Source organism: Micromys minutus (assembly GCF_963924665.1).
Source record: "Micromys minutus genome assembly, chromosome: 19".
NCBI lineage: Eukaryota > Metazoa > Chordata > Mammalia > Rodentia > Muridae > Micromys > Micromys minutus.
The window spans coordinates 2323945-2344005 of NC_137954.1; the positions used below are offsets into that span (position 1 = coordinate 2323945).

Here is a 20061-nt window from a genome sequence, read left to right on the forward strand (position 1 = left end):
TGACCCTGAAACCTACACTAGAACACGGTTACTTTTTATGTGTAACACCAATTTGTAGCTTAGTAATGTTTAGTCTCAGAAGATTTTCTGTGGCAAGATCAAACCAAGATGATTTTGTCAAATCATTTTCTATCACTTTGCCTCTTTCTTCTGGATCTCTTAATATTTAATTAGCACACTCACTCTTTGTGCCTATAGTATGCTTCATAATAACTGACAAACATTGGCTGTTTAATGAGACATTTATTTAGTATTACCAAGTATACTTGTTACACATATGAATTTTTGACATACTTAAATTTAATTCTTTCAATTTATTTTTCTAATGCTACAAGCTTTGTACCCTGAGCCATCTCCCTGACACTTACATTGTTTTAATAGACACAGGTAAAGCTTTATCACCCTTGTTAAAAAAAATTCCCACTTAACACTTTTCTTCAAGAGATGTAAATTCTGTAGTTTAATAGGCATGTTTATAGAAGTTAAATTTATGTAATTTTCTCTTTTTCTTATTCTTTTCAAACAGACCATAGTTTGCTTTTAGAAACCAATTAGTGAATACATTACAATTTTAAAATATCTTTTGCCCGGCTTAGTTTCTTAAAATTTCTTTTAGTTATATTTACTATAAATCTCTGAGAACTTTTCTAGAATTAAAATACTATAATATGTAACTGCGCCTGTACTTTGATCTCCATACTGGAGTGAACATGTCCTGGGACATGAGGGACCGAGCAGGAATAGTGGTAGTTTAGGAATATTACTTTGCATATGTATTTTCTGTATGTCCTTCTTAAAAGTATGTGCTTTTGGGTTTAGGTAGTTCCCATTTTCCAGAAGAGAGGCCATCTTATGTACTCTCCATTTGATTATACTTCACTGTGCTGGGTAAAACTCTCGGCTGCTAATGAGAAAACACTGTAAAGTACTGACATTAGTGGCTGTGAGCCTGTGAATCAACCAATACCTGTTCTGAGTTGTATCACCAGTAACAGTGTTCTAGGTACAACACTGCTTGTTCTGTGGTAGGTATGTAAGGGACTGAGTAATTAATACTGCTCTAACAAAACCTTGATCTGTGAAAGTCAGTGAGAATTCTGACCCTGTTCTGGCAGTAGATAGTATAAATTTGCATATGAATTAAAATCAGTTATGCTTTTGAAAACCTAAGATAATGCTCTAAAGTATATTATTAAAAACTAGTGTGTAAGGTGATTAACAGTCATCTTTTTTTCAAACATTTTAATTTGAAAAATTCAATCATGAACAAAATAGAATAAAATCAGTAGCCGTGCTCACCTGTCCCTACTTCACGTATGTACCAGTGTCTGCTCCTCCCTCACAGGAGCACACTGATCTTACAGTTTCCAGCTTAGCTTCAGCTTGTCAGAGCAGTTACACTGTTTCATATATGTTTGTTTTTCTCCTAAGAGCTTTGAACAAAAGCTTTTCACTGCAGTATTTCAAAATTAAAATATTAAAGTTAGGTCCCATCTATCCAATCTGTTACATAAAATCTTTTCAAAATATATGGGGACAACTAATATGTAAAGATTTAAGTTAATTACCATTTCCAGAGTAGATAATTAGAACAAAAATTAATGAAATTCTATTACATTTCAATGGGAAAGAGATACTCTTTAACCCACATGACCATCCAGTTTTTTTATTTTCCCCAGTTATATAAATCTGCTTAGGGCATTTCTGGTGCCTCTTAGAAACATCATGTAGAAATAGATATTGAATGCAATAAATAATACACTAAAAATAAATTGTTTTTTAAAACAATTTAAAAGCAAAATTTGATTTGTAAGCCATAAAATAGACCAAGTATGTGAGCAACGTTAGAGTTGAAATGGTTTTTGATTTTTTTTTGATATTAAATTTGATAGTTCAATAAAGACAACTTTATATTAATTTTACAGGGTATAGCTTAGGTCAGAGAATGAAAGTTCAGTGTAACTTGTTTATTTCATATTGATAATTTGTATGACAGCACAGTATAAATGCCTACATTCTTTTCCAAAAGTTGTGCTTTTTTTTTAAATTTTTTTTGTGCTTTTTCTGAGGTTGAAAGGTTTTTGTGGCTTAAATGTTGTTACATATTTTACAGCATTAGGATCTATGGAATATTTTGACAACTGCAACAGTTCAATGAAGTTGGTAATTTCTTCTTTTAATTATTTTTCATTGAACAGCTTTGGAGTTACATGTCTACAATTAAAATTCTGGTATAATATAAAAATTTTTAAATGTTGGGATGCTTTAGAAAAATATATAGGGGTTGCAATCTATTTGTCATTAAGTTTATTCTCCCATTGTTTAAGTTTTGTTAATGTCTGATAACAGACTTTGGTGTTCCTTCTTGTTCTGGTTATATACCTGTGATTGTACTTTCTTCAATAACTTCATTTGTAGTGTTTTATATATTTATTAGTCATAATGTGACCTTCTCATAGGGAGAACAGACCTGGCTTTATTCAGTAGATGAAACTGGAACAAACTCCCTGTAACAACATTCCAAATTACATTACTTTGGAACTTTGAGCATAGATTCTTAACAAATTGCTTTTAAAAATAGTTGTCAAATTATTTTATTTGAATCCTGTTTTAGAAATTAGAGATGTATTGTTTCTATTGGGTGCATATCACCAATTAATACGTTTGATTTCAGATCTACAGCTTACTGCTTTGTAAACTTCGTCGAGGTAAAATGAAACCATTTGGCTACTTGACCTGATCTCACTCCACAGGCGTTTTTCTAATGGCATTTGCAGTAGATGACATGTCAGACCTAGAAGTAATGAAACAATACATCGTCCACATATGAACTGCCATAATGTTAGATAGAAAGAAAGATACCTTTTAGAGCTATGAAGTAAAAGTTAACTCAGATATTGTTACAGTTAAGAGTTACTGAGGTAGAACTTTCTCCATGTTAGTATAATATAGCCAGCATTTGCATAGATTAGAGGTAGAGGAGATCAGTTCTGTAACAGCTCAGTTTTCTAGCTCAATAATGGTTAAAGAGTTTGATTTTTAAAAATTCATTGTTCTTAATTGAAAGTCATGCTTTATATATTAATTATGTTTTAAAGGTGAACTTTTAAGTTTTTGAAACAAATCATGTGCTGTTTGAAAGATAAGGGTCCAGCATAACTTGTATCCTATTATTCTGGGATTAGTAAATATATTTTTAAAATATACATTCCCTTTGTAATTTTTTATTTTCCTCAACATGTGGGCATTGGCATGTATATTTAAATGTAGTTACTTTAGAAGGATCTTCTAGCTGTAAGAGCACTGTACAGTACGTTGATTTGAAGTATGTGTTGTCTTAGTATTAGCTTCGTTCTAATGTCAGCAGTGTCCATATTAACACGCTTGCCTTTTATGTCTTTTCAGCAAGGAGTAAATAATGCTGAGAAATTTGATTATGTGAGTATTAGCACCAAACTGTCTAAGCTTCATGTTCCTCGAGTATTTGATTTTGGTTACTCATACTTCTGATTTGGTTTGTAGGTGATGCAATTTTTGAATAAGATGGCTGGTAATGAATACGTCGGATTCAGTAATGCAACGTGAGTCTAACTTTATCTTGGGTTTTTACAGTTGATCATAATTCTTTTAATTTACTGACAGATTCTAAAATTTTATTTTTAAGACTGTTTTACTTCTCATATAAACATTCAGACACACATACAGAAAAGTTGAAAGAATGAACAAAGGATACATGTCTTTTATTCATATTTAAGAATATTTTGTCTCTTCTATCATTTTTAAAGATCTTAGTTTGTATATGTGTGAATTGTGTTGTAAGTTTGTGTGGATGTGAACTTAGGTCACAGCTATGGCTTAGATATGCACATGTATGGCCGTCAGTTTGATATTGAGTGTATTTCCTTAGTTGCTGTCCACATATATTTTTTATTTTAGGACAGGGTCTCTCCAGGGTCTTCCTTCTCTGTCACTCAAGCTCTGCGGTTATAGGCCAGTGAGTACCACCATGTTAGCTTCTTAGTTGGGTTCTAGGAACTTGATCTCAGATCTCAGCACTTTACCAAGTGATCCCTCTTTTTTGCCTATTCCTTTTTAGGTGAGAGGGGGCGGGGGGAGACTTGTTTATAATTAGATGTTTGTAAATAGAGATATGTCCAGATTTTTCTTTGTAGAATCATTTGACATCATGATGTTGTTTATACTTCACTCTTAAGTCACTCAACATGTATTTCATGAGTAAGCTATATACATATAAGTTGTGTGTGTATGTGTGTGTTTAAAAGGTATGTGTGTGTCTGTGTTGGGGTGCCTATAGAATCCAGAAAAGGGCATCAGATCCCCTGGAGATAAATTAGTGTGGGCCACCTAAGGAAGCCATGCCTTGCTCCTCTGTAAAAGTAGCAAATATTCCTAAGCACTCTGCCACCTCCTTAGCTTACATATCACATTGCTGTTAATACATTCAAGAACAGGACATCAATAATTTTACAAAATGTTAACTCAGTAAATGAATTGTCATTTATGGCAGTCATAATTCAAGAGCTTATCAGAGTTGTATATTTGTTACTGTTTAGTCTCTAAAGTGGGGTAGTTTCTAGATCCTTGCATTTAAATTTTTCTTTTGTGAGGGTTTATTTTTGTTTATTGTTAAGTTGGTTTTTTTGGTTTTTGTTTGTTTTGGTTTTGGGAGTGTGTGTTTTGGGTTTTTTTGTTTGTTTGTTTTTGTTTTTTGGCCATTGTGTTTTTTTGGTCATGGGGGAGAGATAACAAACTGAATCTTGTAGCACAGGCAAAGCCTAGCTAATCAGCAGACTGTTAAGGCTAGCCTGGATAACCTAGCAAAACTGTCTCCAAATACTAAGTAAAAGGAGGGCTGGGGAAGTGTCTCATCGATAGAGCACTTACATGAAATACCTCATCCGTTCACTAGTGCCAGGAAGGAAAGGTTAGGAGCTCTTGCATATTTATTACTGTTTTCTGACCATAGAAGTGTTAAAGGTAATACTGAATGCCACTCCTATCTCTGCCACTACTCAGCAGACAGTATTCTGCTTCTGGACTCTCAGATGTACTGTGTGATCTGTTTTCATGATAATTCACTCTATAACTCACCCAGTGATCCCTTTGTAGACTGCATTATAGAAAACTTTAAGGCAAGACTACAGTGTCTATTCTGTTTCCTGTGAAAGACTTCATCAGCATTGATCTTATAAATGTATTTGATCGTATTAATTCTACTTAATGCAGCATTCTCAGCTCATTTCAGTAGTCTGCTAGTTCACTCCATTTTCTTTCCTTTCCCCAAAAGGATACTGTCTGAGTTATCCTTTCAAAACAGATCTGACAGGGAAAGTTGGTTATGTCTTCCAGCTTATGTTTTATGTTTTGACATTTAATATCTCTAAAATTTTGGTCCCTAAGGGTTGGAGAGATGAGGAGGCTCATGGGTAAGATCTGTGGCTAGTCTTTCAGAGGACCTGGGTTCATTCAAACAGTGGCTAAAAACCATGTGCAACTCTAGTTCTAGGGGACCTGGTAACCTCATCTGCCTCCATGGGAGCACAGCACACAAGTGGTACGCAGACATATATGCAGGCAGATCACACATAACATTAAGTATTTGACAGCTGGGCTGCAGTGGCAGATGCCTTTAATCACAGCATTTGACAGGTAGAGGGGGCGGATTGCTTAGTTCAAGGCCAACCTGATCTGCAAAGCAAGTTCTAGGACAACCAGGGTGACATACAGTGTCTTGAAAAATAAAAAGCAAAACAAAACAACAAAAAAAAAAACCCTGGAGGTTCTACTTTTATAATTTTGTAATTGCTTCTGACACTTTAACCCATTGACTGTTCCAGGTTCCATCTTATGTGTCACTGTTCTGACATTCCTGTCAACTCTCTCAGGTCACTGTACATTGTGATTCTACAAGACAGCTTGACAAGCCATTCCAATTTATTTCAGTGATGGCCAGTTTTGACGTTTTAAAATTAGCTTCTTTGTTCAGAGTGTCTGATGATGTCATGGTAAGGAAAGGCGTACACCCAGGGGGTGTCGCCGTCTGCTGAGAGAATTGAGACAGCACGCAGCAGTCTGGGTGTACGAGTGCTGTCTCTATACTGTACTTTTACTGTACAATTCAAGAACAATCATATTTTTTTTTCTTCTAGGTTTCAATCTGAACGAGAAAGTGGAGATCGAAATTTTGCAATAGGATATTACTTAAAGGAAAAGAAGGTTTAAATTTTTTTCTATTCAAAGTTACTTTTGTTTTATAATTATACTCATTTATGAGCTCAGCATACTATTCTGATGGCAAAGTGAAACATCTTATATACCTTAAGATTAATACTGATGTATTTTATTGTGTGCTTTTTTTTGGTCTGGTTTTTGTTTGCCCATGTTTTCATTGATTTTCTGTATATTTGGATTTTACTCTTTTCCAGTGTTTTCCAGAAGGCACAGACATGGTTGGGATACTAGATTTTTATTTCCAGGTAATTTTTACTCTTAGTTGTATGCATTATCTTTGTAAGTAAATAGCTGTATTTCATTTTACAAAATACAGATGTCTTGGAAATTCTGATTCTAGGCCATGAGAACATACATTTCCATTGACTTTCAAAAGATGTCATGAAAGGTGTCATGTCCACATATCCATATGTCCTGAGGACATCCTATTCCACACATGAAAATGGAAGATGGGAAACAGTGTAGAAATACATTGAGATGAAAATGGACAGTTTGAAACACTGGCGTCTCCTGTTGTATTTTTAGTTATTATATTTTGCCTTGGAAAAACTGGTTTTTCAAGGGTTTCTGGCAGCATTTTGAAGTGTCATTCTCTTCTGCTGTCTTGCTATCCTCTAACTGCATCTTTTGATCTGACTTAACTGTCACTGAAAATTATTTAGCACATGCCTTCAGTGAATTATTCATATCTATGTCATGTGGGGAGCATCCCACACATGTAATTCCCTATAGTAGAGACGTTCAGTGGATATCCCTCCTTCCCCATGTATTTTTATCTGATTGAGCTGTAATGTGGAGACAACGTGTCTGGTTTTCTAGTTTACTTGTATTGGTCTCTACCCATGAGGGTGCTTTGATTTTAACCTTCTGGTATCTTTAGAAGCTAGCTTGATGGGAGCGCAGGTCTCAGACTCTGATTACTCAGTTTGAGAGCTGTAGTGGGGATGCAGTCTATCAGTATAACATTAATTTAAGAATGACCTATTTCATTTACCAGCAAGTACAACACTGAACATATCATGAGACGTGAGTAACTCCTCAGAACTCACCTGAAATTAGTGTCAGTTTTCTTTAACCTGTAGAACATTTAATTTTGGCTATTACGGCTAGATTAATACTACTAATCTATTGTAAAATCAGTCCTTTAGTGCAGAAATCAGGAGACACCCATGGAGGTGTTACTGTATTCTGTAGAGAACTGAATTTAACTAAGAGAATATTGGGCTATCAGGAAATCATTTTTAAATTGACCTTTGTCCAGTTAGGAGACTATAACCTTTATGACAAGTGAATTTGACTAATTCTAAACTTACTTTGTTTTTTAAGTATTTTTCTGCTTAGGTAGTGATAATGGGAATTTAAATCCTCCATGAAAAGCATAATTCTGATTAATTCTAAGTATAAATTAGGAAATGATTTAAATTGGAATTTAAATTTTACTTCTGAAAGCATTTCCCTACCCAGGCAGAAATAATAGGAATTTACAGCTCCCTCTTCTGTCTTTTGAGCTGGTTCTGGCTGGCCTCCAATGCACAGTACTGCACAATGCTGTTTACAACCATACCTGGCTAAATGCTACTTCTTTTAGAAACCATTTTCCTATTAAGTCTTTTGCTCTGTAGTTCAGTATAAGAACTCTATTAGGGAAGCTATTCTTCTCCCCTTGGTTTCTGCTAATTAAGAATAAAATGTGAAGGAACATAACTTTAGGTTTATGAGTAACTTGGAGTTTCATGAGGTAAATTATTAATGCTGTTGATGTCATATTTTAATGCTGGGGCTCAAACCCAGGGCTTTGTTAACATGAAAGGCAACCATACCACAATTCAGTATACTGTTGGCTTTTATCATACTTACCTTGATAACATTTACATGCAAAAATTTCATCCTAGCTACACTTTGTGTCTGTGTCTGTCACGGCATAACTGCTGTCCACAGTCAATAGCTTGTGCGTATTGGCTGATGGGGGCTTTAAAAGGCAGCGCTGTACAGCCCAGGCCAGGACTGTCTTACATATTTATTTCTCTTTGTCCCTTGTTGCTCTGTAAGTTGGAATACTAAGCTTTATTGTAGGTGAAATGTCAAGTGTTTTATCATCAACATATAGCTCCCCACACTCAGTCCTTTTTCATGTTGACACTATCTGTCGTAAAGCTGATGCATTTCACATTATCTTAAGAGATACGGCTTATTTCTCACTATAACATTAACAGTAATATATAATAGGAAACATTAATATTTCAACAAGTGTGAATACTACATACAGCAGTAACAAAGCTTAGGCCTGGCTTGGCTCCTTCTCACAGAAATATAAGTTTAGACAAATCTGACTACATCTTAAAATGACTAGAAACTTTGGTTGGTTGAAATCTTAGAAATGTCAGTTTTAGAGTAAAACCATCCCTTTAGAAGAGCTGAGATAATGAAAACACCATGAATCTAAAATTTCAAAACTCATTTTTTTTTTCTGTTTTAGCTATGTTCCATTGAAGTGACATGTGAGTCAGCAAGTGTGATGGCTGCAACCTTGGCTAACGGCGGTTTCTGCCCAATTACTGGTGAAAGAGTTCTCAGTCCTGAGGCAGTCCGGAATACCCTGAGCTTGATGCATTCCTGTGGCATGTATGACTTCTCAGGGCAGTTTGCGTTCCATGTAAGTAATTGTTGATTTTTTTTCTTGCAGGGAACTAGTCTAGACTTCTACTTTTCAAAATACAGTTTGAACTTTGCTTCTAAAGCTGTATATTATTTTTGGAGAGAGGCTTGTTTAAGGTTAATTGGTTACAAATGAGTAAAGAGTAGAGTTAAAAAGTCTGACAGATGTCCTTAAAAATGCCGTCACTTCTAACATCACCACTTACGTTCTGAAGGCGTTTCATGGTACACAGTCCAGACGTCTGTGGTCTTCATTGCTGACGCTTGGCATTGTGATGATTATACTTCAAGAAGTCCTTAAACTCAGAAAATGCACACCACAAGGCCTGAATCTTCGCTTATGGCAGTACATGTTTTAAAGGGCTTAAGAGCATCGAATAGTAAAAATTTTAAATTTCTATAAACATTGTGTAAAATATGTAGCCATTTTTATTTGATCCTGTTTATGTTGTGTTGAATCATACTATTCTTCCAAAAATTACTTGTGTGTTTTTTTTTTAAAGATTTATTTATTATATATAAGTACACTTGCTATCCTCAGACACACCCGAAGAGGGCATCAGATCCCATTGCAGATGGTTGTGAGCCACCATATGGTTGCTGGGAATTGAACTCAGGACCTCTGGAAGAGCAGTCAGTGCTCTTAACCACTGAGCCATCTCTCCAGCCCTTGTTTTGTGTTTTAAGAACTTTGTGTGTGTGCATTAGTGCCTATGCCTTGGCTCCAAGAACTGAACTCAGGTTAGCGGCCCTACTGTCTGCTCCTTTACTTCTTTCTGAGCCACTTTGCAGACACTGCAGTTTCACAGCATAGGGCTGGATCTCACCTCAGTCACCTGTGGTGATTATGACTCTCTTATGTTCCAGCGTGTAACTGTACATAACAGTGGAGCATTATACTGCCATAAACTCTTAACTGGTGCATATTAAACTGTTACTCTTGTAACTTAACATTATCCCTAAATTTAGTATAATGTTTACTCATTGAGATTGCTTGTACAATTCTATATACTGCAGTTGTATAATTCTACTTTTAGTTGACTTGGAATGTAAATGAGGCTCATAATTGGGTGTTTTTCGTCTCCTTTTACTTTTTTTGTTTGTTTCAGGATCTCTCTAAAGAGAGATATTTTTATCTTTATATTTCTTTTGACTAGGGTTTTTTAATGCCTGTTCTGTTTTCCCCTGTATTTCTTATAATAAAGGTTTACATTTTTTAAAGGAATTTAATTCGCATTAACATTTATCTTTAATTTTCAGCTATTTCTCTGGCAGTATACTACAGAAATCTTGTAAAGAGTTAATTCCTCATGTTTCTTGTTTGTTTATTTTTGGTTTTTAGGATAATGAGAAAATATAGTTCTGTAAGATAAAAATATTCAGAATCCCACAGTTCAGATTTAAGTACTTTAACTTACAGGACACCTTTATCTATGTGTCTGTACGTTGTGGGTATCTGTGAGGACATCTGGAAGGAGTTAAGTCCTTCCATGTAGGTCTCAGGGATTTAACTGTGTGTCAAGGTTTGTGCCATAATTGTTAAACAGTTCTCAAACACAATCTTTATTTATTAAAATATTTATGAATGCCATTTCATTTATTATTTTTAGGTTGGTCTTCCTGCAAAATCTGGAGTTGCTGGGGGTATTCTTTTAGTTGTTCCCAATGTCATGGGCATGATGTGCTGGTCTCCTCCTCTGGACAAGATGGGCAACAGTGTTAAGGGAATTCACTTTTGCCACGTAAGCAGATTTCATTCGCGAGGAAAAGGGGTGGACATAAAAGCTGTCTATCCAGTGATAGTGATACGCTCTTTTACTTTTTTTTTTTTTTTAAAACCCTTGGACTGTGGACTATTGGAGGTGGTTGTAGAAAAGCTTCAAATTGTCTCTATAAACAGGTTTCGTTTAATTATTCTTTCACAAAATTCTATTTACTTTACACTTAATTTATTAAACAGTTGACTTAGTGTGCAAGTGTTTGGCCTGCATGTGAATGTGTACTGTAATTGATACCCAGCAGGCTAGAAGAAACAGTTGTGAGCTGCCATGTGGGTCCTGGGTGCTCTTAACTGCTGTGTGTTTTAATTTCCCAGATTATAACTTATGTGCAGTCTTTAAAAACTTAGAAAATAGAGAATTACAACAAAAACTCTGTTCTCATCCTGGTGTCAGTCCTCTTCCTGAATCTGGTGTTACACTAGCCTGCAAGTAGTTGCTAGGCAATAGCAGGGAATCCGCCCAGTGTAAGGTGTGACATGTTGAAATATGAATGAACAGTCAGCGAATAGCTGACTTCTCATATGTATTCTCTGTAACTCTTCACAGGATCTTGTTTCTCTGTGTAACTTCCATAACTATGATAATTTGAGACACTTTGCAAAAAAACTTGATCCTCGGAGAGAAGGAGGCGATCAAAGGGTAAGCCAACTCCTTCCTCAGATTCTTCTCAGTGTCCTCTAAGACAAGGAAGTAGCCTCTCTTACAAATGTAAAATGCCAGCTTGTTAACAGCCTCAGGTCTTTGCCAATTCCAAATAAATAAGTTATTTTTATTGTCAGTCATAGATATTAAAATCATTTGTGATAGTTAAGCTGGAAATTGTTAGCTTACCAGTGCTGGTTTTCTGCTGCTTTTATAGAATTGTTTTATAATTTTAAAAGATACTGGAAGATGTTATATGCTGTTAATCTAATTTTTAAAGTCTTGCTCTTACTCCTAATATTTGGCAGTTACTGTTTGGGATTAAATTTAGCTAATTGTCTAGTTTGTGTATGGATATGTAAATGCACAGGCATATGAGACTAAAAAAGGCCACTGGAGACAGCACTTTTCCAGAACATGTTAATGCTATGGTTTTGATGGTAGTAATAAGAAAGCTGTCATACTCTATGCTAAGTACCCTTAAGGGCTTGTTTATTATCCCTGTGTGGCCTCATGTGAATACTCATTTCTTTTTTAGAGCTAGCCTTAAATCAAGACTTTTAAATCAAAGACTTTAAAATCAAGACTGTTTTCTTTTTCATTGGGCCAAAGAACTTGCTGTTGAGTTTTAATTTCATTCCTTTGCATCCCACATGAAGAAAATATTCAGTAAAATTATCTTGTACACTAGAAACATACTTACAGATAGTATTTTTAATATGTACTAAGTACATTTTGTAAGTGCTAACAAGTTTGTGTTAGTTCCAATCAGAGTAACCTTTACTAATATTTGAAAATGTGAAACGCTGACAGTGTAGGGTCTTTCCTGCCAATCAACATGAGTAACAATCATGTCACAAGATGTCAGACAGTGATGGGTGAACATGTTAATGGATCTTAATAACTTTCATTAAAAAATACATTTTATAGCTTGGACCTTTCATCACTCAAGTGCACTAATAATTGTGTATGTTGCTTGAACAACTAGCATTCCTTTGGACCATTGGACTATGAGAGTCTCCAGCAAGAACTTGCTTTAAAAGACACAGTGTGGAAAAAAGTGTCACCTGAGTCCAGTGACGACACCTCTACAACTGTAGTGTATAGAATGGAAAGTCTGGGGGAGAGGAGCTAGAGATGGGCTCTAGCTGCAGAGCGCTTCTCCTTTAACATCGGAAGCATCTTTAGGCTTTTGGTTTTGTTTCTTGTTTATTTTTCTAAACTGAGTATTTATTCAAGTATTCGATTGTTACCAACCTTGGGACTGGAGCCATAAACTTAAAAAAGGGTTTTTTTTTTTTTCCTTCTTGTAATCTTTGTATTAAAAAAAAAAAATTGTTAATTCTTAAAAGAGCATTTACAAATAAAGCGAATTTGCTTTATTTTTTAAAACTTAAAAAATGCAATTTTCTTAATTACATTAAAATTTTAACTATATCATTTGGTAACCACATTGTCTTTCTTAGTCCTAAAGCCTACATATTAAACTGAGAAGTATTATTGGATTTGTGTTTTCCTTTTCAGTTTTATAACTGATAGGATATTGGTAGTGACAGTAGTAAGTACTTCCATGCTAACTACAAAACTAAAGAAGCAAAGTAATAAAAATTATTTTATTTAAGAGTAGTGTATTATAAAATTACCTTTAGTTTACACATATGCCAGTAATAGTGGTATGGTTGGCTTTGAATATTTAAAATGCAAATACTTTTAAATATGTCTGGTTTATTTTTGTTTTAAAACTCTTCTGTCAGAATCACAATGTATTAGGAATGTTTCACATCACTCAAACAGTCCAGCCAAAGAAGTACAGATGTGTGAGAATGGCATGCTCTGTTATTTAAAAGCTCTAATGGTTAGTTGCTCAGAAAAAGAGACAGTGACTGTCTTCAGAATGGATTGTATTTTCATATTCATGTAATTTTTTGTTGTAAGTATGAACCGTAAATTTTGGTTTTTTAGCTTTTAGTAATTTTATTATGTTTCATAAGTGCTAATGAATATTTCTTTTGTGATACTTACAGCATCTCATAAGTTTTGTTCTTTTTGAACTTTTATTAGCATACTTATGGAATGAATATAGTCTGAAGGTATTAAGTATATAACTAAAATATTTGTTGAATTGGAATGCTTCTGTTTATTTTTAAAACGCAATATTGAGAATCAAAACTTTTTTCCAAGAGAACTATATGTTCCACTTAATCTGATTGTAAACAAATATGCATATTTTTAAATCTATCTTGACAAATGATACTAAAGTTCCATAAAATTTATTTACATGTCTTCCTTCATGTATTTTTTTTCTTACAATTTCAAGTTTGTTTTTTCAGATTCACTTTTAAACTTGTAGATTTTGGGCAAGTGGTTGAGAATGAAAAGCCTTATAGCTTTTTAAAATTATGGCATATGTACAGTAGATTTTGTAACTAAATAAAATTTAGGAAAAATATTTCACTGATATAGATTCTAAATAAGATACAGGAAAATCCTGATGGTCTTATTTGAAATTGGAAACTGATCTTAAGAAAAAGTTTCTTCTCAGAAGTTTGACCTTAAAGCCTTTGGGCTAATTTAAGTATCAGTATTTATATTTAAATAATGATGTGTGTGAGGAAAGGCTTGGTTTCTTGTTCCTTTGGTGTTCATATGCATTTCCTAGCTGGATGCTTTAAAAGTTGCCACTGCCCTGCCTGTGGACACTGAACATTTCTTTTTCTTATATCCAGGGTTATTTATGGTTCAGGTAATTGAACACCTTAATTGGAAAAAGGATTTTAGGTTTTTTCCCCCTCCATTTTCTATGTGTACATTTTGCTGTTTCAGTCAGAAGTTGGATTTACTTTGCAAAATGACTTAATTTTCATGTTGTGTGCATGTTTGTGTAAATTTCAAAACATTTTGTTAATTTTTGGCACTTCGTATATATAATTCTGGTAATGCTTGAATGTGCACTTAAATATGAAGTGGGTTAAGTCAGCTGCTGTGTTTTAGGAATGCTGTCAAGAACAAGCATTCACATTGTGTGCAGGAAGGTGTAAGAGGAGGTAAGATACTATGATTGTATCTGCAGACAAGAGAAGGAAAGAAAAGCTTTGCCAGTTTGTGGATTTGTCTCAGTTCCCTTCAGTATTCTCAATCTCTTTTCTAATAAAGTTCTTTGAGAAGTACCCAGTATTGTTGGGTTTAATTTTTCCTACCATTATTGATTCTTGATATTCAAGCATTTACATGACAGCGTATTTTTTCTTTTTCTTTTTTCTGTTTTTTCTTTGCCATCATTAACATTTCATTTGAAATGCATATTCTTCTTGAAATATTTTGTTTTTTGCATAAATGTTGTGCATTTTATCTTAGTGTTTGGATTAAAACATTTGTGTTGTTGAGCTTTCTTCATTTGCTTTGTATTTAATAATGTACCTTTATTTTCCAGTATGCCTACTTTTTGTATTGTACAATAAATTTATTTTAAGCTGATTTTATTGTTTTTTTTTTAATATATATGTAAAAACACCTGTGACATTTAAAATACAAAAAAACATAAAACAGCAAAACACTTGGGGTTTTAACTAAGTAAAGAATTATCTTTTATGGAGATATTTATGTTCTGAAGATTGCCTGGAAAGGAAGCTGGAATACCAGAACATCTTTGTGTTTTAACTTGTAGTGATGTATATATAGTAGAGAGGGATTTCTCCATTGGTTGTACTTGAATTACTTACAAAAGACTTAGCCGACCTGCCCCTAGTCTCATAAAAACAGAAAAGAGAAGAAACAGGACAACACCTTATTCTATCTGCAGGCTGTTTCTGCTTCTGAGGGAGAATGTAACTGACAGCATTTGTTGTTGAAACAGTGGGGGACCATTGCCAAATCAATATGATGTATTGCTTTGCTTAGAATAATATTATTGTTCTCAGTACAATAGAAAGTTTATAGAGTGGGCTGACTAATATAGAAGTCTACCTTTAGGAGCTTTTGTATATTTTCACAACTTGTTTCAAATTATCCAAATTATAAAAACTGAATACATGCTTTGTTAGCACATTTTCCTGTTTGACTAGATCATATTTTAGAGGGATTTCTTTCCTAAATTTTAAATATTTTTGAAAAGGAAAGTATTCTTGTTTGTGTTAATTAGCATTAATAGGTAACATTTAAAAAATAACTTTCAGTACTAATTAACGAGTCTAAGTATGGTTCGTGTTATAGTTATAATAGTGTATGTTTACTTAAGCTAAAGATACATTTGGAAAAGAGAAAATGCTGCTTGGACCGTGTAGTCATTCATAGAGGAGAGGGAGGAGGAGGTTGTGTGTGTGTGTGTATGTGTGTGTGTGTGTGTGTGTGTGTGTGTGTGTAGGTGTAGGTGTAGGTGTACCTGTTAAAATGTACCAATTCTGAATATGACGACCTGTTTCCATGTAGTCTTATTAGATATGATTTATGGAGTCACAGTATTCCTGCTAGTTTTTCCATAAAGAACTAGAAATTTTGCTAGTTCCAAATTAGCAAAGCCTATTAATATTGACTTTAAACATTGTGGTCTGTCTTGCTTGTTGCTGTCCTTGGGGCCAGAGAGTGACCAACATAAATAATGCTACTCTCAGCTTGAGCAGTTCACTTTACAGAACGGCTCTATTTAGTTCACTGCAACACTGAGTTAGAAGAATCTGCTTCACTGCTTACTCTTAAGAGTCTTGCTCTGTTGTCTGAATGACCTCAGGTTGAAGAGTAGCATTTTTTAAAGAGTTATGATTAGTTTACATACATGCCTCCTCCAGTTTTCCACTGCTCACAGTTAAATCTTACGTGTGCTTTGGGTAATGAAACCAAAGCTAACTGAACATGCGGGTAAAAGTTTACCACCATGCACCATGACCCTACCATCAAGAGTTTAAGATTTATTTAGAACAGATGCACACTTACTTAGACTATTTTTTGATGTTCTTTGCTAAGGGTGATTATTATGAAATATATTAATTTTTATTTCAAATTGCAGCAGTTTGAAAAATTATATTTTCTGCTTCCTAGAAATGTAAAAAATTTAATCATATTATGGGAAGTTCTTTTTCTTTCCAGATCCAGTAGTTTACTAATGTCAATACTAGAAACTCACACTTGAAGAAATTTGAAAAGTATCTAATATAAAGTAGGGATGACAAAATTTGATGTTTCTTAACATATGTAATTAGTGAAAAAGTACTTTTTAAAACAAAGACTGATCATAAATCTTTTAAGTAATTGGGTTGCTACAAATGTCAGAGCTTTTCCATTTCTATTTTGTGTACAGATGGATAAAAACAGGTTTAGGAAATATTTACCATTTCTGTTTTCTACATTTTGTTTGTATCTTAGGGCTTTTAAGTTGTGACTAGTAGAGTTTTAAGTAGTGATATGCCGTGTTTATAAAGCATAACTTGGTTAAAACTTTAGCAATAGTTTGGCTCCATAGCTTATTGCCCTTAATTAACATAAATAAGAATCTTGATTGGGTGTTTTGCTTTTAAAGACTTATTTTTTATAATTACATCTAACAGCAAATTACAGATTTTGATTTTTAAAAATTATGATTTTAGTACTTTAAAACTTTATAGAAAGGGATTTTTGGGGTAACTTAGTGGTAAAGTGGGCATGAAGCCATAGGTTGAATCTGAGTGTCTGCTGATTCTGGCATTAATCCCATGAGCTTGCCGGTCAAATTCTGCAGTGTTTCTTTAAAATTTTGTGGCAAAGGGAAGGGTTTTACCCTTTTTAAGATTTTTCTTCACAATCTTTGGGGCTAGAGAGATGGCTCTAAGAGTACCTAGTGCTTTTGCCTGGTACTCTTAGGATGGGACCTGGTTCCCAGCATGCACACGCACTGGCAGCTTATTGTAACTCCAGTTCCAGGGGATCCAGTACCCTCCTGGGCTCCTTGGCTTCTTGAATGTACCTGGTGCACATTAACTTGCCCACACATAAAATGCGCACAGAAACTATTCTTTTAAAGTATAATATTAACTTGCCAAAATGTTTTCATCTCTAATTTCTCAGAGTATTAAAATTACCTAATTTGAAAAACTTATTAGCCTTTAAAAGAAAAAAATTTTTACCTGAAATAGATTTCTGATTTTTCTTTCTAGATTGAAATTCTTCTCTGCCCTGCAGTAATACTTGAGACTAACTACATTTGTGCTCTATAAACAGCTGAAGGGTTTTCTTCCTTTCTATTAAAAAAACCAATCAGATGAGTCTGTCAGTCCATGATGTCCTTTGGTTTCCTCTGATCGGGTACAGTTTTTATTGTTTGGAATCAGTCATAAAAAGATCTTGACATGCTCCGCCAGGCTTCTTGGCATGCGCTCCACCTTAAGCGTTCTCTGTACGCTGCTTGCTCCTCGTGTGATGACGGGCTGCTGAATACTAAATAGTTTATTTGCACGGGCTTTATGGAGAAACATAGTGGCGGTGCACCTAAAGTTAGTTGATTGTAGCATCAACATTTATTAAAACTATTAAAATTTTATCCTTTGTTAAGTAGTAGTGCTGCAGTTAATAAAAACCAGTCAGGTTGGAGGTGAGTGTTATAATTACACCCTAGTTCTAAAAATAAAAATATTACCCTGGAACCTTTGAAAGAAAAGTAAGTGTAGAAAAGCGTGACTCTAAAAATAAATGTTGCACAACTGCCTTTAAAAAACAAATTGCTTTGGAGTTAAATATAAATAAGGCCCAAAAGTGCATAAAAGGTTATTCACAGTAGCATTGGCAGAAGCGAGTTTTCTCTGGGTGTTAGCTTTCCCGAGGCCGTGTAAAATAACAAGCTGCTGCACGTTCTTAGTTCCATCCGTGAAATGCAACAAGATTCCTGACCTATTTGTCTCTAGTGCATATTATCTGACACATTTCTTCAGTTTGTGCTCTGGAATTTTAATTCTTTATGAGGGAAAAATGTTACTCATTTTTAAGGATCTTATTGACTTGTAAGATGCGAGACTTACCATCTAAAAGGTATTATTCTGGTCGATGCATAGCATAGTGTTGAGTGTGTGCTTCCCCTGGGTTGCGTCTAAGCACCAAGGAAGTTCCAAGGAGAGAAATAATGGATTTGTGCTTACCCACATAACAAAATTAGAAAGCTGGACTATTAGCATCAGTATATACAAGTATAAATAATGATAGAATTATTCCTTCCTTTGTAAAATTTAAATCTTGACCTTCTGTCTCTTCCTAAACTTCTCTTTAGTAGTAATATTTCATATGTGCGCATCCAAGTCTTAAACTTTTTCCCCTTAAGTGAGATTAATAATGTGTAAAACCATGGCATACATAATTAATTGAATTCTACGGGTCTGTTCACTCAAAAATCCTGACTGAGAAACCTAACGTGTATTACCTTTAAATACTCCTGTTTATTTTAATATTTTTATACCATAATTTGCTTCTGGCAGAGTATGAGACATTTCTAAATTTTTATCATGATTACCACTGAAGGGATTTCCATTTATAAGTTTCCCTGTTGTTCATGTTCTTTCCACTTCTGTTCAGTAACATTGGTGTCTGTCGTTTCCTTTTGCTTTGGGGATTTGTTTGTTTGCCTTTTAAGAAATCATACATGAAATACATAAGTCAGACTTGTATTCAGCACTGTATAGTTTATTATTTCACATATTTAGTGTATGAGCATAGAATTTGGACTAAATACTGTTTGGAATGACTGTTGGAACTGAGGTGCAAATGCACTTACCGAAGTTACTTCCTGTCTGGGAAGTTTGCAGAGTTTTGTCGTGCACCGTTCGGATCTTCATCAGCGTCCTTTGCAGGTGCTAGGCAGGAGTCTTAGTATTGGTGTTTGTGTGGGCTGTCCTATATGGTCTACCACAGGCATGTTTTCTTTTAAAAGGAAATCCTTTTATGTTTCATTCTGCTCCACAACCACTGTTTAATGTGTTTGAAACATTTCTGTGACAAACATTTTCCTACCAGAGTCTGAGTAAAGCTGGCTTCATTAAGAGATACCATCTTTAATTTTCATTTGTAGCTGTTTTACTTTTAACAGTGTTGGGGTGGGGTATGTCCGAGTGAATACAGGGGCACGGTGGTGTCAGATTTCCCTGGACTTGGAGTAGGTGCTGAAAACTGAACTCTCTGAAACTTCGTACATAGTCTTAATTACAAGTTTGAAACGGGAGAAAATGTCCTAACCATGTTTATTTGCCGTGCCAAAGACCTCCGTCACAAGAGCTTTAGGTGTGCAGACATGAGCTACTTTCCCTGTGGTTAGTCCTAAAGGTTTGGGCCTGGGCACGTGCGGCCCAGGTTTGTTCAGGCCGTCTGTCTTGCTAGCCTAGATAGTTGAGTTTTCTGTACATTGTCCCTTTGTTTTTAATGTCCACAATTATAATCAATTCTGGCATCAAGGCTTATGTGAAACACTAGCAGAGGCCTTGTAAAGTTAAAATTGGAATAGTTTGGCTTCTAGAATCATTTTAATAGCTAACGTATTATACTTACTGTGGGTCACCCACCATTGAAAAGCATGTTTGGGAATTATTTTTATTCTCATGGAAACCATGAAGCAGGTCCATAGCACATTTACATATTTTACTGTTTCTGGATTCCAGACGGTAGGTCACACAGCTTGCAGAGTGCATCCTCACTTGGGAAAAAACTTCTAAATGCTCTTATTTAAGACTGATGGGAAGCTTCAGAACGTTTTCGGCATGATCGGAGCAGACGTGAATGTAACACT

At 34.7% G+C, this 20061-nt stretch overlaps 1 protein-coding gene across 2 annotated transcripts in view; it reads left to right on the top strand.

Annotated features, from left to right (window-relative positions):
* GLS (glutaminase) overlaps positions 1-20061 on the top strand; it is a 65548-nt gene that overhangs the window by 29848 nt on the left and 15639 nt on the right. The window contains exons 8-15 of one of the 2 annotated variants that reach the window (XM_080933472.1): positions 3406-3438; positions 3523-3581; positions 6171-6237; positions 6447-6497; positions 8729-8905; positions 10518-10649; positions 11235-11327; positions 12319-14754. In XM_080933472.1, coding sequence (XP_080789598.1) covers positions 3406-3438; positions 3523-3581; positions 6171-6237; positions 6447-6497; positions 8729-8905; positions 10518-10649; positions 11235-11327; positions 12319-12465 — 759 coding nt within the window. In that variant the 3' untranslated portion in view covers positions 12466-14754. Of the gene's footprint in view, positions 1-3405; positions 3439-3522; positions 3582-6170; positions 6238-6446; positions 6498-8728; positions 8906-10517; positions 10650-11234; positions 11328-12318; positions 14755-20061 lie in introns of those variants that run through there. The other variant, XM_080933471.1, reaches the window with a different exon arrangement.